We start from the raw sequence: 23,475 nt of genomic DNA, 5'->3' as shown, positions 1-23,475 counted from the left end.
AATACTTTCTGTAGAGGAAATAGCCTCAAAGTCCTTAAATCCACCTAGGCATACAAGGGAACGTGGAAGGGAGGTAGTATCAAAGTCAACAATGCAGAAGCGTAGAGCAATAGGGAGCACACACGAAAGAAAGAGAGAGATGAAATGAAATGCTATATTGACGTCTTCAAAAGGCCAAAATGACATTTGAGACCAATTTGATACAAAATAGTGAATCTGATACCATGTCTGCTACAAAAATACTAGAACAAAAATTCTACTACTACTAGAATCCATCCTCATCTGCACTCTGGATGTCGAGAGAGTATGGCTCGAATCCTCTGCTCTAGTCTCCGTTGATGCTATGTAGCCCCTCTCCTCCATCGTGGCATTCTAGATCTCCGTAGCTCCAGTGCTCGGTCGATGAGAGTGCCGGTACTGGTCGAATGAGTGGGGGCCGAGCTTTGCAGTGATGGCTGCTCCTCTAGCTGTCCCATATCTAGTGAAGAGAGAGACAGAGAGAGATAAATGAAATGAAATGAAATGATATATCAACGTCTTCAAAAGGCCAAAATGACCTATGAGACCAAGCTGTTACAACATAGTGAATCTGATACCATGTCCGGAATCAAAAGAACTGAAACAAAAATACAACTACAAACTGGGACTGTAAGCTAATACAAAAGGTGCTTAGTACAATGTGGGGGGGGGGGGGAGAGATATGGTAGAGATCCATCCTCATATGCACTCTGAACGTCGAGAAATTATAGCTCGAATCCTCTGCTGTAGTCTCCGTCGATACTGTGTAGCTCCTCTCCTCAATCTCGGTCGTCTAGATCTCCCTAGCTCCAATGCTCGGTCTATGAGAATGCCAGTAATGGTAGTATGAGTGTGAGCAGAGCTCTGCAATGGTGGTTGCTCCTCTGGGTGTCCAATATCTAGTGTAAAGAAATCTATAATCTGTCTCTGGGACTGTCTCTCTCCATCTCTCCTCAGTAAAGTGTCTCTATGCCTGTGTAACTCAAGTAGATACAATCCAAGACATCTCTGATCCTCATAACTCATAACCCTAGATAGAGGCCCACAACCCTCTCTGAATAGACAATGAAAATGGCCTCGTATCTCAAAGTACACTGTGCAATGGCATACGTAATGTAACTCTGTCTCTGGCTCTAGATGACATAAGCGGCATATCCTGCTATCTGGTGGTATCCCTTTGAATCTGCTAGTCTCAGTCTTGAGCTGATGTGAGGATGTGCCTATCTGGCCAATGCCACAACGCAAACCATGAGAAAGATGTGTGTCCATATAGCTAGGTCGAATCACAAACCCATCCCCTGTGAGGTGGAGAAGATGCTCTCTATAGAAAGCCATCTTTGTTCCCAACTCCTGTCCCGGCTCTATCCATGTCCTCTTCGTGTCCAGCTAGATCAGATCCTGACAAATGAGTCTATTAATCTCCACCCGTGTCAGAGACATCAAGGGTGCCTGTAGAGAGTACTGAAATGGAGGCAGCCTGCTATCCATGGTGAAGCCATGTGTCTGAAACCATGATGTCATGTGTGCATACCAGCATGATGTATCCCTCAGTAGAGCTAACTATCTGGAGGACTCTAGAGCCAACCTGGCATATCTATCTCTGGTAGTATCCCATAGGGTGTGTACAAAGGAGACTGATTTGATAAGCACCTCAATCTCCATAGGGGGACAGCTAACTCCGCTCGACTGATATCATGCGGTACGGAAGCCTTCGCTCTAATCAGCTGAGAGATCATAGATACCAAGGGCCTCTCCATACATCTCCAGGCATCCTGGCCTACAGAAGGTCCCCAAACCTGCACCCCATATAGCATAGTAGAGGCAACCAGTATCAAAGAGCCATAACTTTGTCCTAGGTTCTTGGAACTGAACCTGCGAATGCATCCTCCCAAAGCCGCATAAGCTCTGGTCAGTCCAGTCTCTACTACTCTTCTCAAAGAAAATCTCAGCCCAGTAAAGACTACCCCCAGGTAAGTGTATGCATCTGTATACTCCACAATCTCCTGACCATATGTGAAAGTAGGTGCTGATCTCTTGATCCACTGTGGCGTGGTGTGCTAAACACCATAACCTTGGTTTTACCAAGGTTTACACACAATCCACTATCCGCTACAAAACTGTGTAGTGCATCCAAATGTCGCTGCATACCCTCTGGTGAGTCAGATATCAACACAATATCATCAGCATATAACAACAATGGGATCCACGTCCCTGCCAGCTGGACACCTCTGTCACCCTCTCTGTCAATGTAATCAGACACCTCATCAACATACATACCAAATAGAGTAGGAGACAATGGGCAGCCCTGTTTCACCCCAATAGCAGAGTGAACTAAATTAGATACCCCTTCCAGAGGGCGTACATGTACCATCATTGCTCTGTACAAAGCCATAATCCCCGAAATCAACTCTATGGGCACCCCCATCTCCTGTAGTCTTGGCATCAATCGAGCTCTCGGTACCATGTCAAATGCTTTGCGAAAATCCACAAAGCTACAGTAAATCCGTCTCCCATGTGACCTGCCCTCCTCAATGATGGCTCTCAGTGTCAGAATATGATCAAGAGTGGAGAAACCCCTGTTGAAACTGGCCTGACCCTTTGCTCGTACACCCTCACCCTCTGCCCAATTACTCAAGTGCTGCTCAAGAATGGATGCATACAACCGTGCCAATGTGTGTCCAACCATATCAGTGTGATAGTTCCTAGGATCTGTAGGATCACCTGCGTTGAAGATAGGCACAATAGTAGACAACCTCCAAGTCTCAGGTAGCCCCTAACACATGGCACGATTGAACAACACTGCAAGAACCTCCATCAACATATCCCTAGCATGTATAAAGTGCTCCGCTACTAGACCGTCATGATCATATGCCCTCCCGGTCCTCATCCTGTCAATGGCCTTGTGTACCATCCGATTGGTAAAGAAGGTGCTCGTAGTTGGGTATGGCTCTGTAGGATCTGGAAGGGGTTCTTGTCCAGGGACCGTATATAACGATGTCGCATATTGGCCCCACACATCAAGTGAAGTAATCACTGGGGGAGGGGAGTGCTCATGAAAGAGTCGCCATGCCTCTCCCGAGTCCGTACTCAAGAACATCTGATATAAGTCTTGCTCCATCTGAGCTGGGTAAGCTTGCTTCCTCCGTCGTACAAGGCGCCGGGAAGCAATCCGAGACTATCTGTAAGTGATGACTCCTAAAAGTAGATCCCTCTGAAGCTGGGCTGTCATCTCTCTGCACTCCTCATCATACCAACTATTTTGGGGCATGCTCCCAAAATGTCGTCTCTTGTCCGGCTGAGTGTGTGGGTATGCCATTGATGCAGCACCATCGAGTGTCTCAGTCAGTAGAGTGGTGCACTCCTCCACTGAGAGGCCTGTACCAACTATGCCAGTTGTGCCTTCTCATAGACGGTCCCCGATCTCCTCTGTATAAACGGAATCAGTCTCTGGTGTAAATGTATAACGGGTGTGTGACCTGCCTCCTGATGTCTAGGTTGTAATATATTGAAATGAAACGGACAATGTCGAGAGAGCATGATCCACTACTATGCCTACTGGCCAACGCCCACTGTGAAATCCTGAATGCAAGGGACAAAGCTCAGTTGTGTCATAACATAGTCCACTGTACTGGCCCCATGTTTGTGTGGAAAGCATGTGAAACCGGCTGCTCTAGGAAATCTCTGTAAGTATGGCTAACCCATGTATAGTCGTCATCTCCATGAGGTATCTCCCATACTCCGTCTGCTTTTTGTCATGTGAGTGTCTGTCAAGCCCCAACTCACCCACATCCAACTCTCTAAGCATCTCATCTAAAGTGTCATAGAAGACTCTCTGAGGGTTGCTCGTTCGGGCATTGAAGTCCCCTAGGAGAATGATATCACCATCCCTAGAAAACTCCCATATGTCATCGTCTAGTATAGAGAAAGGCGACTGCCCTATGAATGCAGCATATACTAACGTACTGGGAGGAAAGTAACATATGGCAATGTATAGAAATCGACCTGTGTCAGCTCTTAATCTCACCCACATGTATCTAGCATGCTCATCTCTCCGTACAATATGTAGTAGTGGCTGTAGCTTCTATCTAAATAGCATTGCTACTCCTCTTGAACCTCTACTCCCATGCTCAGATCTCGTAGTTGTCCTATGGGCTGTCTCCCATCTATATCCCACCACATTTGGCATTACCTCTCTAGGGGCTTGGTGAGTCTCTGAGAAGAATACAATGTCTCTGTCTCTGAAACTGTCCTCAAATGCACCAACGTCCAACCTCATAGACCCATTACAATTGCAAGTAGCAATCTTCAGTGTGGTCCCGTAGGTCTTGCATCGTCATGCAACACGCCGCTCTACAATCACCACCCGACCATCTTTGTAGAAGGCTATCTTTCCCTTCTCCCTTGCCGCTGTAATCTCTGGCATTACCTCTCTTATATGTGCAAGCTTTGAGAGAGTACGGTCATCGCTGAGGCTGAGAGAGAGAGAGAGAGAGAGAGAGAGAGACTCCTGAACCAACCGATTGGGCAACGAATTGATGATTTACAACGGGAGCAAGGTGGTGCTTAGATACTAGCATGGGGACCCTTAAGACAGTCTCCGCTTGCTTCCGGCGCCTTGTGCGATGGAAGAAACGAGCTTACTTGGCCCAGATGGAGTGAGCCTTGTATCAGCTGTTCTTGAGTAGAGACTCAGGAGAGTCATGGCGATTCTTTCATGAGCACTCCCCTTCCCTAGTGATTACTTCTCTTGAAGTGTGGGGCCAGTATGCCGACATCATTATATACAGTTCCTCGACACGAACCTCTAGATCCTACAGAGCCATGCCCACCTACCAGCACCTTCTTTACCACTAAGATGATAAAGAGAGCCATTGACAGGATGAGGACCAGTAGGGCATATGATCCTGATGGTCTAGTAGCAGAGCACTTTATACATGCTAGAGATATGCTGGTAGAGGTTCTTGCAATGTTGTTCAATCGTGCCATGTGTGAGGCGTTACCTGAGACTTGGAGGTTGTCTACTATTGTGCCTATTTTCAAGGCAGGTGATCCTACAAAGCCTGGGAATTACCGCACTATTATGGTTGGGCACACATTGGCACGGTTGTATGCATCCATTCTTGGATAGCAGTTGAGTAATTGGGCAGAGGGTGAGGGTGTACGGGTAAAGGGCCAGGCCGTTTTTTGGAGGGGTGTCTCCACTCTTGATCATATTCTACACACACAGCCATCATTGAGGAGGGCAAGTCACATGGGAGACGGATTTATTGTAGCTTGGTGGATTTATGCAAAACATTTGACATGGTACGGAGAGCTCGATTGATGCGCAGGACTGCAGGAGATGGGGGTGCCTATAGTGTTGATTTGGGAGATTATGGCTCTATACAGATCAGTGATGGGACATGTACGCACCCCGGAGGAGATATCTGATTTAGTTCACTCCACCATTGGGGTGAAATAGGGCTGCCCATCGTCTCCTACTCTATTTGGTATGTATGTTGATGAGGTATCTGATTACATTGACAAAGAGGGTGATAGAGGTGCCCAGCTGGCAGGGACGTGGATCCCATTGTTGTTATATGCTGATGATATTGTGTTGATATTTGACTCACTAGAGGGTATGCCACGACAGTTGGATGCATTACACAGTTTTGCAGAGGATAGTGGATCGTCTGTAAACCTTGGTAAAACCAAGGTTATGGTGTTTAACACTGCACCACAGCGGATCAGGAGATCAGCACCGACTTTCACATATGGTCAGGAGATTGTAGAGTATACAAATGCATACACTTACCTTGGGGTTGTCTTCAATGGGCCGAGATTTTCGTTAGGGAGAGCAATAGAGACTAGACTGACTAGAGCTTATGCGACCTAGAGCTTGTAGGAGATTTGGAGTATACAGTTGCATATACTTATCTGGGGGGTAGTTTTCAGTAGGCCAGTTTTTTCGCTAAGAAGAGCAACAGAGACTAGAGCCTATGCAACCTTGGCCAGACTTGAGAGGATGTTTTCGCAAGTTCAATTTTAGGAACCTCGGACCAAACTTAGGATTTTTGATACTTTAGGGCCCCTCAGTTGGTTGTCACGGCAGAGTTGGCAACACCAATGGATGGAAAGGTGGACAGGCCCTTGGTATCTATGATTTCCCATATGATTAGAGCCAAGGCGTGAGTATCTCATGAGATTATTAGAGCAGAGCTAGCTGCCGCTCCGGGAGATTTGAGGCACTTACTAGGTCAATCTCTTTCACACATAGCTTGTGGGACCTTCCCAGAAACAGATCTACCTGGCTTGCTCTTGAATCTTCCCGACAATTGGCGTTACAGGGAGACACGGCCTGGTAGTATGGACAAACGACTTCTTGGTTCCAGATGCATGGTTTTAGCATGGAAAAACTACCTCCCTTCTATTACACTTTGGAGATCCCTTCTCTCATAGTGACACGGACAGAGATTACTAGAATTATCCGCCACGAATTGATTCAAATGGACACCAGCAGGACTTGGATAGAGAGTACTCAGGAGTTGGGCACAAAGATGGCTTTTCTCCAACTCACGGCAAATGGCTTTGTAGTAAGGCTCAGCTATAAGGATACACATTTAGCATATGGCTGTAGCGCGGATAGTGTGTCGTGCTCTTTACAGTGGGTGCTCCTCAGTGCAATGTGCGTGACATCTCACTCAAAACAGAATGGAAACACAGGAAACAATAGATAACAACAAATCAACACAGAGACACAATAGCAGACCAGAACATATGGACTCGACTATCTCAAAGGAACCGGTACAGAGTCTGGCCTGGCAGCGCACTCAGCTCCAGCCTAAAACTCACGGGTACAATGGGGGTGTTGAGGCTCAAATGTGCACAGATAGTGCAGACATGCTGTGTGTATAGACTCGCTGCTCTAGACGACGACGCTGGATCATATATGAAGAAGATGATCATGATGACCCAACAGCTACTACTCATATGTCCCACCATAAAGAGCCACCAACGGCTCATAAATGTCAGCCATCTAAGTCTATCTCCAAACTGAGTGGTGGTGGTGACCTGGCCACAATGTCCACTAGACGATCGTCCGTATTCCTGCCACGTGTCACTGCCCAATCCAGAGAGTCCGTTCTGTGTGAACCAGACCAGACCAATTGTACTAACTGTGTGTCCTGTGAAAGTGACATTGTAGCCTGCTACAGGTTGCCCGCCACAAGACCGCTCACCGTCTCGATGAGAGGATCGAGGAAACTAGAGAGAATAGTGAAACACCAGAAAAAAAACGCAGTACACTCTAACTGAAGATGGTGATGTTGGTGAGATAGATCAATGAAACTAGGGAAAACTGTGAAACACTAGAAAAACGCAGTACAATCTGATTGAAGAGGGTGATGTTTGGAGAAGATTTTGAGTTCCCAGGAAGAAGTACCAATGAAGCAATGTCAATATTTGCAAGATATGTTGAAGAAGTACCAATGAAGCAATGTCGATATTTGCAAGTTATATTGAAGCAGTGCCAATAAAGCAATGTCGATATTTGCAAGTTATGTTGAAGCAGTAATGACCCCGGCTGAATGAGGTAAGCTAACCAGAAGGTAGAAACAGAAGACTCCCTAGATTAAGTAATCCCACAAGGCACCCGAATTGCAGTTAGTTGCAGTTGGGTAGTTGGCTGGAGGGGAAGGAGTAGATAGGGGAAGGGTGGGTAGGTGGTGGTTAGGCTAGATAGAGGCGAGAGAGGGAGATTGGGTGGGTAGGGACGAGGGGGGATTAGATAAGGGAGAGGGGTGGAAGGGGGTGGGTAGGGGCGAGGTTGAGTGGGTAGGGGGGCGAGAGGTAGGTATGGGGCGAGGTGGGAGGAGATAGGGGCGAGGCTGGTGAGGGGGGGGGAACGAGTTGGGGAGAGGTAGGGCGAGTTGGGGAGGGTAGGCGACTTGGGAGAGGGGGGACGAGTTGGGAGACAGGGGTAGGGGCGAGTTGGGAGGGGGTAGGGACGAGTTGGGCAAGGAGGGACGAGTTGGGAGAGGGGGGAGGGGCGAGCTGGGAGGGGGTAGAGACGAGTTGGGCAAGGGGGGGGCGAGTTGGGGGGTAAGGCGAGTTGGGAAAGGGGGGGGGGGGGGCAGAGGTGGGTAGGGGGGCGAAGGCTTGTGGGGGGGGGGCGAGGGGTGGGTAGGGGGTGTGGGTAGGGGCGAGGTGGGAGAAGATATGGGAGAGGGGGAAAAGGGGTGGATAGGGGGTGAGGTGGGAGAAGATAGAGGAAAGGGTAGGGGGACGAGATGTGAGGGGGACCTGGTAGGGCGAGGAGGGAGGGAGGGGTAGTGAGAGGAGATGGCATTAAGCAGAGAGATAACATGATCACGATCACGGAATTCACCAAGCCAGAAATCAACATGGTTTTTGTTGTATCCCGTCTTGAGGCAGCTTTGTGAAGGGAGTTTGCTAGACACAGAGGAGAGCTTTGTCTTGGTCGGAGAAGCAGACACGGGTTGATGGTGAAGGGGGGAACTCTTGTAGAGGAGATTTCTTTCCATGATTCTTCATAGGTTCACCAACTCCAAAGGCTACCACCAAGGGCGCACGGGGAGTAGCTTCTGTGACCCTTACCCTTTGAGCTGGCTCAGGTGGCTCATTTTTTTTTTTCCGAGAAAAAGATCCTTCTATTAGTTAATGAAAGCTGCCCGTAGGGCTACAACCACCTCTGCAAGAGAGGGCTACAACAAACATGATGGGGAGACTCTCCCAATGAAAGAACAACATATATACAATGAGGCTAAATCAAGGGATGGGAGGAGGGAAGAGCCACACAGGTGGTCGGTAGTGCTATCTGAGCACACCCTGGACAATGGTGTAGAAAGGCCCAGGGCGCCATAGTCGAAGGAAAGCCTCGCGGCACTCCCGCATGCGGTTGGAGCTGCCCTGTAGTCCCTCAAGCTATCCTCTGAGAGTATGGATCAGCTCTAGCCAAAAGTCACGAACAGTCTCTACTGGCGGCACAAAGCGGGCCTCAAAAATGCGGAAACAGCGGGCCCGCCAGATGAACCAAAGTGTCAGGCCACTGATGAGCTCCCAACACTCCTCTCTCTCACTGCACCACTCCTGTGGAGTAAGCTCTGTAGCAGGCTAGAGTGTAGGACGCCCCCCCCTGTATCACTATCATCCTGCTGGTGGAAGATAGCTCAAACTGAAGTGCCGGGCCCGTGAGAGTGGACCAAGCCGCTGCCCCCCAAGTGCATTGTCTAGCCGTGGAGAGAGTAGGCATCAGCCGAAGAACTCGTAGGCACACCTGCTGGGCCGAGGGACAATCCCAAAGGCAATGACGCTGACTCTCCACCAACTGGTCACAGGCTGCACATGCGGCCGAGAGACGACTATGCACAAGCCATCTCCCTACTGCTGTAGCTCTCTGTGCAACCAACCACTGAAACAAAGTGACGCGCCTCGGCTGTCTGGAGTCCCACAGCCTCTGTCAAAAGGCTGCCAAGAACTCGACTGTGAGGCCCTCCTCCTGCCAATGACGTGCTGCAGCGGGGCGGGCCTCTCTCTGTGCTGCAAGTATATGACGTTCAAGTCGAACAGTGTACTGAAAGAAGGGGGATCCTGGGTGGTCTGCAGAAGAGAAGGGAGAAGGGGTCCCTCCATAGCCACTCACCAGGATCCCACTGTAGTCGTGCCAGTGGACAACACTCCCAAGCCCATAGCCTCCAGTGTCCAGTCTCTAGAGCGGCTGGGTCAGGGTCTATGACGCAAGTCCTCCCACAGATGCCCACAACTCGGATCCTCTGAAAACAACACTCTACTACCTGCAGGGCCTCTACTGCAACTCGCTATAATCGTCCCCCACCCTGAAGCTCGAGGAACAAGGCCGATCTAGAGAAGGCAAGACTGTCTGGGGGCCTCACAAAACCAGAGTGCTGCCATGTATCCGAGACCCTCAAAGTCATACACAACCTCTCCCAAGCTGCCAACTCGACTCCATGCACAGTAGCATGGCTGCCACCAATCCTATCAGAAGGGTCTTCCAATATGTTTGAGTCCCCTCCTATGCACCAATGATCGGCCTGCGGCAAAGACTCAACAATCTGTGACCAAAACTCTACACGAGCACTCGCCACATTGGGCGCATAGATGTTCAGGAAGCCCACAAGGCCACCCTGAACCTACATAGTAATCCATTGAGCCCTGCCTGGCACAATAATCCCTCTGCCCACAATGGCCTGCTGCAATGAGTTCGCAATAGTCATACATACCCCACCCTAGATGCCTCCAGGTCCAAAAGCAGCTGACCAAAAGGTATCATATCGTCCACGCAAAATCTGACCACATCGCCGAATGCGGCTCTAATCTGTAGCAAATCTGTAACTCCAAGTTCTCCCATGTGGTGAGAGAACTCTAAGACCTGTGTATACAACCATCCCACCACTGAGTCGAGGGACCACTCTGTGTCGGCCCTACCACAGACGGGGAAGGAGAAACCAACTGCTGAGTCCAAGGCCTCTGTCCCCCTAGCCGCGAGGAACAAAACATGGACCCTAAAGCAGACTGCCTCATGGTCTGCTACGGAATCGCCGAGAAAACGAGTGAACCCATTGTCGAAGAAGTCCCAGCGGCGTTGGATGTCAATGCTTGTCAGCCCACGAGGGATAGCTGCAAGGGAGGATGTCTGAATCTGCAAAGGGGGCCGCAACAAAGGCTGACCCTCTCTCGCTAGGCGACTCGCGGCAAAGGCGCTGCCAAGAGACCTCCTAGCCGCCGGAGAAGGACCAGTCTCTTGAGCCGACTGTGAAATTGGAGCAGGAGGGGGGGGAGAAGGAGCTGGGGAAAGTGGAGGAGAAGAGGGGTGAGATGGGGCAACAGAGGTAGAGGGGCGAGGTGGAGAGGCGACGGGAGCAGAAGGCGGGGAGGATGAGGAAGAGGGGGGGAACTCTGGGGGGGGGGGGGGGGGGGGGGGGGGGGGGGGGGGGGAGCGGCTGTCGAGGGAGAAACGGAGGTGGGGGCTGGCGCAGGGATCTCCTCCTGCTCAAGAGGACCAAAACAGTTCCCCGTGGGAACCCACTGCTGCTGAGTAGGCACCAGAGGGCCACTCTGAGTGCCAGGCTGACGCTGTGGCCCCTGACGTCGTCAACCACGGGCTTGCTGTCACCCCTCCTCCGCTGGAGCCCCAGGCTCGGAGGGTGGCTCTGCATCTGTGCGTTGTGCCGCTGGCTGTGGCTGCGGGCAGTGGCTGCGGGCCAGCCCTGGCAGGCTGGGGCTGAGGCTGTGGTGCAGGTCGCGGCCTCCTCTGTGGACAAGCCTTCTCTAGATGGCCCATCTGTCGGCAAATGAAGCACTGGTTCGGGAGGCCCGAGTACTCCATACTTGGTCGAAACCAACCCCCACTCACCTGAGGTAAAAGGATAACCTTCGGGAGCGTGTGGGTATCTCTGACCAAAACTCGAACTGAGGGAATGCCAGCCGCCTTGGCAACTACTGATGCTGCCGTACGAGGTGTCTCCAGGACAGTCCCAATGGCGGAACCGATCCTTGAAAGAAGTGGTAAGTACTCCCTCCGTAAACCCGGAAAGCATACGGAGATGGGGATGTCTGCCTCCTCTACTAGAACATCCGAAGCTGGGTCAAAACTATGTCGACAGTGGGCACGTGATGCTCGGATGGCCAGTGGACTCATAGCAATGACCTTGGACGCCATCTCGGAGGACTCAAACTCGATCTGATAGTAACCCCGTCCGAGAATCTGAACATCCAAGTCTTGCCCGCCTCTGCGAGAAGATGGGCCTGGAGAAGGTCTCGCAGCTCTCTTCTGCTAGGACGGGTGCCGAGAATCTTGCAGATGACCGAGGTCGCCTGCAATCGCTCTACCTCTGCGGCAAGGCTCGCTTGCTCTGTAGGCAAGATAGCAATTCGAATGGTGGACTCAGCGGGGTCGGGCGAGGGGGCTACTGGCAAGTCCCTCTGTGGCGAAGCTGGAATCTCCATCTGTGTCTACTGCTGTGGCGTAAGAAGGGGGCGACGGGAGGGTGCTGCAATTGGGCGCGCCAAACACTGCTCCAAAGAATTGAGACAAATGCCGAAAGTGCCGAACTGCAAAGAGTTGCCGATGAGGAGGAACCAAACGGGCGGGCTAGCGGGCCGAGGCGGGGGGCGGGGGGGGGTAGCGGGCTGGGGCAATCGGGCAGGCAACAAACGGGCGCAAGGGATAAGGCGGTGGGCGGGCGGCGGCAGCTGGGGCTGAGGGCGGGCGGACGGGCAAGGACAAGGGCAGCGCGAGGGGGGGCAGCGGGGGCTGAGGGCAGGCGGGGGGGCGAGAGGCAGCCAGCGGAGGATAAGGCAGCGCTTGGGGGGGGGGGGGGCGGGGGGCGGGGGAGGGGGGTGCGATGGCGCAGGGGGGCTAACATAGCAGCAGCGAGCGCGAGCTTTTTACTTTCCTCGCTCAGGTGGCTCATTAGGTTTACATACTGTGGAAACATTGGAAGAGGGTGTACCTTCAGACAAAGATTGAATAAAGACTCCATAACAAGGCATAGATTTGGTAGCATCCAACCATTCCAGCAGATCCTCGTTTGATCCGTCAGGTGGAGTAGGTTGTTCCAATTCAAGTCTGGTTGCTAGGGACAAAGAACTATGTTGCACGACGGGATCCACGCCTCCTTCTAGGCGAATGGGTTGCATCTGGGAGCCAGGATTATGTATCCACATGGCATCGTTTCCCCAATCATGAAGTGCTTTAGTGTGTCGCAACCATGGTCTACCAATGAGTAAGGGAAATCTGCCCTCAACCTGGGGAAGACGAACCACAACAAAATCCAAACTAAAAGTGAAATCTTGTACCTGAAGAGGCACATTGTCCACTATGCCCAGTGGGTAGACTGTCCGCTGGTCGGCCAATGTAACTGTGAAGGGAACAGGGCGAGTAGGCTATAGACCTAGAGCTAACATAGTGAACTCGGGCATCAGGTTGATGCCAGATCCACCATCCACTATCACTCCTAAGAATTTCCGACCCAAAACGGACACTGTCAGGCGAGGGCTTCTATAATCAGTGAGAGGAGCAGCGGCATTGGATATCATATAGGACTCTGATGGTCGCACTGGAAGGTGCCCGCCACTAGGACCTGCTCCGGAGTAAAGGTATTGAATAACTGCAAGGGTGTCACTTCTGAAACTCGCATCTAGTCGCAACATGTCATAGAGGGACACTTGGAAGGTGTTCTTCAAGACTGTCTCTGCTCTAAGATTTTCTTGTTCTACCAATGGTTTCTCTGGTCCCTTTATCTTTTGTAGATCGGAAACTGCTTCCAAGAAAGCATCATCAATATCAGAGAGCAGAGATTTGGATTCTTTCTTTGGGGGATGGATTGTCATCAGTTGAAGGCAGGGTATCCACTGTTGTGAAAATGTGTGAGGGAGTTGAACTTGCTAGAATGCTAAGACCGAGAGCGGCTCTCTGGGCCCGAGTGAGGACACCCGATGGCTCCTCTACCAACTGCAACTTATTTTGACGGGTCACCACGTGAGTAGAAGGGGGCGGCTGAGGAACGGTGCTAACTGCTTTTAGATTGAGCTTGGGAAAGGTAAACTCATTCTGGTTTTGACTTGGGTTCGAAGCCATGGATGCACAAATTTTAGGGCAATCCTTACTGTAGTGATCCTTCGTTTCAGGGCAATGACGGCAGGGAGGGGACCCTTTTGGCAAAGGGAATTTGCTTTGGTAATGACCATATTCCCCGCATCCGTAGCACAAAATGGGCCGATTCAATGGGCAAGTCGAAGGGCGAGGTTGTCCTTGCTCTTGGTGCATGGAGTTGGAGGTGGAGGCATAGAAGCTGTGAGATGGTGAGGGTGCATGGGTATGATAAAAGCTCTGAGAGGGAAAAGTGCTCTACATACCTTGCATAGGAGGGGCTGACAATAAAGGTGGCATGTGGTGTGGATGGCCATAGGGAGAAACCATGTTGGATGCAGGTGTTGGCCCTTGTTGAGGAGAAGGACCAAGACTTTGTTGTATTTGTCGCAATCCCTTGAGGTAGTAGCAGTCCTTGTCTTCATGCTCAGACTTTTCACAGAAGTGGCAATAAGCCCGAAGGGGACAGTCCTGTGGAGGGTGGCCTGGAGAGCGACACGAGCTGCACCATACCATAGCTTTAGTCTCTTGCTGAGACCGAAGCTCTTCTAGCTCTCTTTTGATTTGATCCAAAGCCTCGTGACGTGGGGGCTTCTCCTGTCTAAGCAAGATTGATTTCTCCTCTTGAAGAGTGCGTTATAGTTTTAGGGCTTCAAGTTCCCTACGTAAAGAAGTCAACGGATCAGAAGGAATTTTCGAAAACACTGAGGGGGTCTCTACCTAAGGGGAGTTGGTGAACAGCTTCCTAGCTCCCTCTATCCTACTAGCAGCCGCGACAAACTCCTTCAGAGTGGCGTCAGGTCGGAGACTCTCGGAGTTTTTGCGGAGAAGTTTTGGGAAGAGCCTTCTCCACACACTTCTTAACCATAAATTCACCCGGTCGTCGCTAAGGAAGCTTGGCAACCAGAGACTTAGTTTTAGTCATGAGTTATGAAAAAGTCTCCTATGGCTGGAGCACCATGTTGGCCAACTCATACAAAACCTTTTCCTGGTAGTCACCTGGCTTGAATGCTGCACAGAATTGTTGTCTTAAAGCTGCCCAAGTTGCAAAATGGTTCTCTGCAAACTGATTGTACCACTCTTCTGCTAAGCCATCCAAGGTAGATGGAAAGAGTACCAAATAAGCATCTTCTCTATTAAGACCACGACCTCTACAGAGAGATACAAACCTCCTTGCATGGTCGTCTGCATATTCTGAGGAGAGTCCCTTGAAAGCAGGAAAGTTGATGTTTACCTTGGCCAAAACACTAACCAACGCCTCCATGGCCCCTTGCTCAGGAGCCCGTTGCTCAATAGATTGCTGTAACAAAATGGGAGAGAGCTTTACTGAGGAAGGTGAGCTGGAAGATGTAGAACCGGATGGAGGAATGGATGATGCCGTATGTGGAGGTATGGGTGATGAGGTTGGTGGACTTCTACTAGGTACCAAGGGTTGACGTCTTCTGTTGTAGTACTTCAGAGGACTCATTAGTGCGCTTTGACGCTCTAATGACCGCCTTGTATGTGTCATGCAATGACCACAAACCCAACCAAGCTTTGGGCAAGAAGACCTTTAACTGGCTGAACACAGGTCTAGACTCTACTAGACGAGGGTGAGTGACTAGACCACCTGGCTGGACCAAGGACGAGGAAGGACTAGACCAGGACGACAGGTGGTTGGACCAGGGCGAGAGAGGACCAGACAGCAAGGCAAGAGAGTACCAGACCAGCAGGCTCACTGGGCAAGGCGAAGTAGGCGAGGCTAGGTAAAACCCAGCTAGCTCCTCAATTTGCACCTCAACAGAGAGTGAGACTTTAGTTGAGGTCCCACTGGGTGTGTCAAAAATGAGAGCACCTGTAGCGCGGATAGTGTGTCGTGCTCTCTCCAGTGGGTGCTCCTCAGTGCAATGTGCGTGACATCTCACTCAAAATAGAATGGAAACACAGGAAACAATAGATAACGACAAATCAACACAGAGACACAACAGTAGACCAAAACATATAGACTCGACAATCTCAAAGGAACCAATACAGAGTCTGGCGTGGCAGACACTCAGCTCCAACCCAGAACTCACTGGTACAATGAGGGTGCCGAGGCTCTGATCTGTAGGGATAGTGCAGACGTGTTGTGTGTATAGACTCGCTACTCTAGACGACGATGCTAGACCATATATGAAGAAGATGATTGTGATGACCCAACAACTACTACTCATATGTCCCACCATAACGAGCCACCAACGGCTCATAAATGTCAACCATATAAGTCTATCTCCAAACTGAGTGGTGGTGGTGACCTGGCCACCATGTCCACTAGACGACCGTCCGTATCCCTGCCACGTGTCACTGCCCAGGCCAAGGGGTCCGTCCGGTGTGAACCAGACCAGACCAGCTGTACTAACTGTGTGTCTTGTGAAAGTGACACTGTAGCCTGCTACAATGGGTGAAGTGTGCTATTGGCCAGATAGGCACATCCTCACACCAACTTGAGATTGAGACTAGAAGATATAGAGGAGTTCCGGCTGAGGCCAGGGTATGTCATGCATGCCATAGGGAGCCAAAGACAAAGCTACATTACATATGTCATTGCTACGCATACTATGAGATTCGCAGGCAATTCCATTGCTTATTCAAGGAAGGTTTTGGACCACTTTCAAGAGTTATGGGACACCAGGATCAGAGATGCTTGGGTCTGTTCTTGCTTGAGTTGAGGAGATATAGAGATTGCTTGTTGAGGCGACCAAAGAGACACATCCAACGGCAGGTTACGGACTATTTCAGGCCAGCCATTACCACAAACAACTCGACAAACAGGTTCTACAGTACAGTTCATATCCCATCTCCGCTAGAGGCACACTGATTGACCATGCGATAGACCTAGGGAGATCCAAGTGTCAACGATCACAGAGGAGGTCATCCCAGCATAGAGAGAGATTACAGAGGAGGATTCACTTTATTTTGGCATGCCAGGCACGATACCCAGTCAGATTTACCATGGAGAACATCAAGGAGATCTGACACCAACCAATGCTGGATTTACTATGAGTTGGATTATCCCCTTCTTAGTAGCTTAATTTTCTTTCATCCCCATCATTTTATCCCTTTGTATTGACTAGAGAGTCTCTTTCCCCCACTTTCACTTTCACTACAACATTTTGGTTAGGATGTTAGTCTTTCTTTCAGCACACAGACTTTGTATTAGATTCACTAGTTTCTAACTTGTTGGTCTCATAGGTCATTTTGGCCTTTTGCAGACATTAATATTTGGTTAGGATGTTAGTCTTTCTTTCAGCACACAGACTTTGTATTAGATTCACCAGTTTGTAACTTGTTGGTCTCATAGGTCATTTTGGCCTTTTGTAGACGTTAATATATCATATCTCTCTCTCTCTCTCTCTCTCTCTCTCTCTCTCTCTCTCTCTCTCTCTCTCTCTCTCTCTCTCTCTCTCTAGAGCGGAGATGCCACCAGGCACACTTTCAGGAGCCCCGCACGAAGGGGTGGCTTTTCGACACCTTAGTCACCCCGGCCCTGATGTACTCGGCGGCAGTATGGGCACCAGGATTGACAGCTGACCAGTGGACACAGCTTGAGAGGCCACAGGTATGTATGATCTCACGCTTGCTCCGCAACAAGAAGACAGTGCCACATGACATTATTAGAGCCGAGCTCGCCACACCACCTATGGCTGTAGAGGCACTATTCCAGACAGTCTGCTTCATCCAGAGGATGAGAGAGCTACCTCCTAACAGACTTACTCGTAGAGCATTTGAGGCAGCTATACAGCTATCAGAGAGTGGGCATGAGAGAGCATGGTACTCACAGGTCAGAGCATGGTTTGAGGGACACGGTCTTGACATGGAGAGACTACCACCATTCCAGTACGACCCCCACTCACCATCTGTTCACCTCTCTCGCAGTGAGAGGAACTTGGTATTGAGACAGGATCTGTGGCAGCTATACACCAGGAGAGTCTGGGAGTCACCTGGCTTGGGGACGAGGATGTCAGATTACAGAGACCAGTTTCTCACCATACTGTCTGGGGGGTTCATACAGAGACCACGCTATATGGACACATATATGCCACATAGCTCACGGGTGGCGATTGGTCAGCTGAGAGTGGCTTCACACAGGTTAGAGATTGAGATCGGGAGACATACTGGTGTTACCAGGGAGGAGCGAGTCTGCAGAGCCTGCACAGAGGAGGTGGAGAGTGAGGAGCACTTTGTATGTAGATGCAGAGCATACACTGAGATCAGAGGCAGGTATGAGGCCTTATTCAGAGGACAGCCCACTCTCCGAGAGATCATGGACTCTCGAGATCAGAGACAGCTCGGACGCTTCTTACTAGAGATACAGAGCCATCGGGACACACTACTACAGCCACGCACAACTACACAGACAGAGGGGAGACAGTCGCAGCTCACAGACTTCTTTCAGAGGATTTCCGCCCCTCCCTCACCAGACACTCAGAGGGGAGTGACACTCCCACAGGCGGAGGTGAGCCGAGCTAGACGACGACCACGAGTCACAGGCTACAGGGGCGCGAGCTCCCACCACCGACAGATCGAGGAGATCCGAGCCCGGGAGCGCCGTGCCACTGAGGAGCGAGTAGCTCAGATGAGGGCCGACCCGACAGCTTTCATCCGGGTAGCCTTGGCACCAGCCCCGCCCATGTACCACATCTTACATCCCCCCATTTGTACAGGATGGAGCTAGATAGCTTGATGCATTCTCATTCTCATGATTGTACTACCTTGAGCATATAGACATGCATATACCCCTAGAGATAGAGCTCCATCCCTCCTCAGATACTCCCCTACCTACCTACATTCAGTTCAGTTTTGTATCAGTTTTGTTTCATTTGTCTTTCCGATAGACGGATGACATACACACCATGTACATTTGATTTGTCTCATAGGCCGATTTCGGCCTGACATAGACGTTAAAAATCTTTCTTTCTTTCTTTCTTCTCTCTCTCTCTCTCTCTCTCTCTCTCTCTCTCTCTCTCTCTCTCTCTATATATATATATATATATATATATATATATATATATATATATATATATATATATATATATATATATATATATATATGTGTGTGTGTGTGTGTGTGTGTGTGTGTGTGTGTTCATTACGTGCGTAGTGTGTGTGTGAGAGGGTGTGTGGGCGAGCTTCTGTCTACATCTTGGTGTGTGAGGTTTAGTACGCGAACCCTAAATCCTGTCCATAGTTGCGCGCGTGCGCACGTGTGTGTGTGCTGCGTGAAGGTCAAGAGAGAGGTGGAGGCCTGTCATTACGCGAACCCTAAATCCTATAGTCTACACGCGAATCTATCCGCCCTAATCTGCTGCCTGCACAAAACGTATTTGGCGCCTGCATGACTCTGTATCTACAGTTTGTGCTCTTCTAAGGGTGGTCAGCTACTCTCAGCCTGCGCGCGCACAGCTCATCATCAACCTGTGCGAGATCAACTACCCTCAGCTTCTGCGGATCTCCTTTGTCTGCGCGCGATCGCCTCAGCCTATACAGTAGACTGCCTGCATCAGGGATTTACAGCAGTGTCCGGCATTTTACAATTAGGAAAAGTTTACAGTTTTCTAGGCAAATATTTAGCTGATGTATGAGTTCTGTGGAGATGTACGTATCTCTGAGGTTTCTGTAAATAGATAAATTAATAAAATACCAAAAAAGTCTTGCTTTAGTTTTCGGTCGTGGTCCAGTTGATGCATGTCAGAGTTCCTATGCGTCTTCAAGCGTCGTAAAGCCATGGAAAGTGTTTCGGACAGTGCTTCTGAAATCAAAAGTTGTCTGTATAAAGATTTCGAAGAGGCCCAAAAAGCCTGGAATGGTCAGGCATCTGCCCTTGAGGTGCGAATTCTAGTACAAGACCTAATGGATCCGGTAGCGCAATATGCCATGAATGCAGTCATCTTTTTTTCCCTGGCAAAATGCCCGTTGCACAAGATGTCGGACAATGGGTTGATTTCCTACTCAAACGCCAGGCTGTCCGAGGCATTTATTTTGGTGCTCGGGGTTTCTATGAGGTACTACTGGCAGATACTAAGGCTAGAAACCTTCTGCTGGAGATGTCTCCCCTCCTTTTTGGCACGCAAATGACTCATGTTCTGCCTTGGATACTTACGAGGACCATCAAAGTCTTATTCATCACAAATGTCCTGTGTGCGTGGAAATTGTTGATTTTTCTCGCACGTGGAGGCATTTTCTTTCTTTGTTGGCTGCTCAACTTGGCAAGGTGATTTGCCCTCCGAAATTGGACGCAAACACTAACAGGTTTTTCATTCTGTGGGATACGGATAAGCATACCCCGAATGGGATTATGGTGGATTTAGGGGATTCTTGGGTGGGCGCGAGCCCTTTTAAACTCAAATGGGGCAAATTTGTTAACTCCTGTTTTCGATGCGGTAAATTCGGTCACATGCAATCTGAATGTCCTGAACCTGTTTTGCAGCCTCCTCTCTCGGCTCTTCCTTCCTCTACCCTTGCCCCTATAGGGAAATATGTTGGTGAAGCTAAATCGAACGGAGTCCCTACTATGAAGGTGACTTCCAATGCAGATAAAGGGAAAAACAAAAATCCACCGTCTGTGGATGTTGGGAATGTAAATGCAGGGAAAGGCAAAAATGTTTTGTCAACTGATGTTGGCTCGTGGGTGATACCTAAAAAGACAGTGAAAATTTGCACTCCACCTTCCTCTCGTAATTATGTTCCTCTGGTTAATGCCAATAAGAATGTATCATTTAAGCAGCTTCCCTGCAATGACAATCGCACGTTGATTGACGCTTTGGAAAAAGCGATGCACTCTTATAAGGATGTACTTTTGGGTGAGGCTTCCACTTCTCAGGCAGTTTCTATGGACAAGTTTCCTGCTTTGACTCAGCGGACGGGTTCCGGCATGGATGTGGTGGATGGAGATGTCCATATGAGCATCTCGACTTGATCCTGTGTTTCTTGCTATTGTAAATATGGTTTCCAATGCATAGTCGTATTAAATGCATTTCATATAATGTGCATGGGTTATGTAACCTTGATAAATGGCGACTAACATGGCATTATGTACATACATAAAAGGCAGATATCGTGGTTTTGCAAGAACACAATCAACATGACTTTGCTGGTCAATGTTCTTATTTTGCAGGTTACTGGATTGTATATGCTGGTTTGCAAGATTACTCAGGTTTATTGATGCTGGTTCTGCATGAGCTTCAGCCAGTTCTCTTGTATAATAATCCGCATGGCCGCTGGATGGTGCTTCAATGCTTGTTGAACGGTCAAGTGTATGAATTTGGAGGAATTTATGCGTATCCATCATCTGGACAAAGAGCTGCTCTATGGCGAGATATCTCTTCTCGGTCATGCACCTCAAGTGCATTTCTTTGCGGTGATTTTAATAATACCCTTGAGATGGTTGATAGTACCACTGGCAATTCACATATGTTGTTTGTGGAAAGGAAAGAATGGGATAATCTCTTTGCTTCTATCAGATGATTGATATATAGAAGCATTTGCATCCAAATGCCTTTGGTTTTATTTTTCAGCATGTTGCCCACTCTTCTTATCGAGCACGGTTGGATAGATGGTATTTTCTTAATTTGCAACAATATGAGGAATTTGTATGTGAGGTCAACATCGATTACACCTTGCAGTTATCGGATCATTACCCTGTTTGCTGGATGTGAGTTTTGGGCAGACTCGTTGTGATCGGGCTCTTCCTAGGAAACGTCTGCTACTTGTTGATAATGCTTATCTCACACATGAGGGTTTTCGTGACATAATTTCTGAGATTATTCCCCCTCTGCTTGCTCATATGCATCTTGATCTTGATGCCGCATGGTATCGCTTTATTATGAGGGTGCAAAGTGTTATTTGTAAATATGGCAAGCATTACATGCAGTGCACTCGAGGGGATGTCCAAGATGCGAAGCATGCTTGTCAACGACTGGGAGAACGTTGGCTGATTTGCGGCCTTTGTCTAATTTTGAGATGTCGGAGTTATGTGAAGCTTCTGTGTGTATTCAGCGTAATGACAAGCGAAAGCTTACTAAATGGCAGACGCGTGCCCGTCAACAGGCTTTCATGGATAAAGGTTGTGCTTCAAAGAAATTCTTTAAGCATTTGCATCATTCAAGACTCTCACAGGCGATTGCGGGTTATGCTTTCCTCAAGTGTTTGGACTTCTTCAAAGCAAGAACTTGCGGATGCCATGGTTTTGCATTACCGACAAGTGTTTCCTGCTTCTACTCAGGCATCTTCGGCTACTTGTCATGCACGTCAATTGATGCTTTCCTTTGTTAATCCGATCATATCCCCGCAAGATGCATGTGGCCTTGAGGACCCCTTCACTCCTTCAGAATTGCATAATGCGTTGCTTGCTTTGGGCCATTGGCGGTCTCCCGGCTGGGATGGGCTTACTGTGGAATTCTTCCTCTCCTTCTGGGAGGCTCTTGAGCATCCACTGCTTTTCATGATTAATGCGGCATGGGAGAAACAGGATTTGCCACTATCTTGGAAAGAAAGTTTACTTAAATTGTTGCATAAGCAAGCACTTTGTGAGCAATTCTCTCATTGGCGCCCGATTACTTTGATGCCGGTGGTTTATAAGATATTGGCTAAGATGCTGGTACACCGCATTAAGGACCATCTTTTTGCAGGACTCCATCGGGCTCAATATGGTTTTATTCCACATCGCCAGATTATGGATAATATGGTTAATGTTTTGATTGGTATGGAGTATGCTAACTACAATCAACAGGATGTGTTGGTTATGCAAGTTGACATTGAAAGGGCCTTTGACACTGTACAATGGGACTTCGTTGCCACCACGATGAGGTGCCTAGGGTTTGGTCCTAAATTCGCTAATGTGGTTCATTTTTTGTATGCATGTAGCACGTCTTCAGGGATATTGGAAGGTGAATTAACTGAATCTTGGCCTCTTGGTTGTTCGGTCAGGGAGGGCTGCTCTCTTAGTGCTCTGTTGTATGCTATTGCTACTCATCAGCTGTTGACTTATCTTGATCACTTGACCTCTGTTGAGTATCTTCATGGTCTACGATTACCTTCGGGTCGTACATTCATTGGCCAGGCTTACACTGTTACGATTCATTGTTTATGCCCCGTAATCAGCACGCGGATGTCAAGGTGATTATGGAAGCCTTGGAACTTTTTGGCATTACGGCTAGGCTTAGAGTCAACTTTTGTAAATCGAAGCTTCTGCCTCTCAGTTCTTGTGATTGGCATAGTCTGTTGTGGCCAGGTGAGATTGTGTCTTCAAATGTGATCACTAGGCATTTGGGTTATCCAATTGGATGGAATGTTACTCACTCTCAGAAAGTCCATTGGGTTATGCAACGTTTGAATGTCAAATTGCATTACTAGAAGTTATCTACTTGGCCCTTGCATGTTCGTCTGCGAATTGTTCAGAGAATCCTGTTGGCATATGTTCAGTTCTTTTTGCCACTGATGCATTGACCTCGCCCATGTCTTGATTCTCTTATGTCGGACATTATGTCCCATTTGTGGCGAACTCATGCTCTGAAAAAAGGCTTACGCTTGATGTTGATGGAGAAACTTTGCACTCCTAAACGTCTTGGTAAACTTAGGAGGGATTTGCGCAGGCATGTTCTTGCGAGGAAAGCTATGTTGTTGCCTACTCTTGTGCAACAAATTCAGCCTTGGACTCTGATGTTTGCATTCCTTGGTCAGCATGTTGTTACTTCTCTGCTTTTGGCCATTGGCAACCCTCTATTTGGGAGGTGGTTTTTGGCAAGATGGAAGGGTGCATTCCTAGATGTCCTCTTGCTTCCACTTTAATATCTGCCTAGAAAGAGGTTATGATGCATTTATCGTGGAATCCT

General features: G+C 49.0%; 2 protein-coding genes across 2 annotated transcripts in view; both read right to left on the bottom strand.

The window, feature by feature from the left end:
* LOC147454535 (uncharacterized) overlaps positions 1-23,475 on the bottom strand; it is a 291,300-nt gene that overhangs the window by 163,674 nt on the left and 104,151 nt on the right. The window lies entirely within an intron of this gene.
* Positions 718-1,353, bottom strand: LOC147454536 (uncharacterized). The gene has a single exon (XM_086516910.1). The coding sequence runs from the start codon at positions 1,351-1,353 to the stop codon at positions 718-720; it is 636 nt and encodes a 211-aa protein (XP_086373036.1).

The sequence above is a fragment of the Adiantum capillus-veneris genome, chromosome 7 (genome assembly GCF_014529385.1).
Source record: "Adiantum capillus-veneris isolate H3 chromosome 7, ASM1452938v2, whole genome shotgun sequence".
Lineage (NCBI taxonomy): Eukaryota > Viridiplantae > Streptophyta > Polypodiopsida > Polypodiales > Pteridaceae > Adiantum > Adiantum capillus-veneris.
The sequence above is the reverse complement of the archived record's forward strand: the minus strand, read 5'-3'. Positions and strand labels throughout refer to the sequence as shown.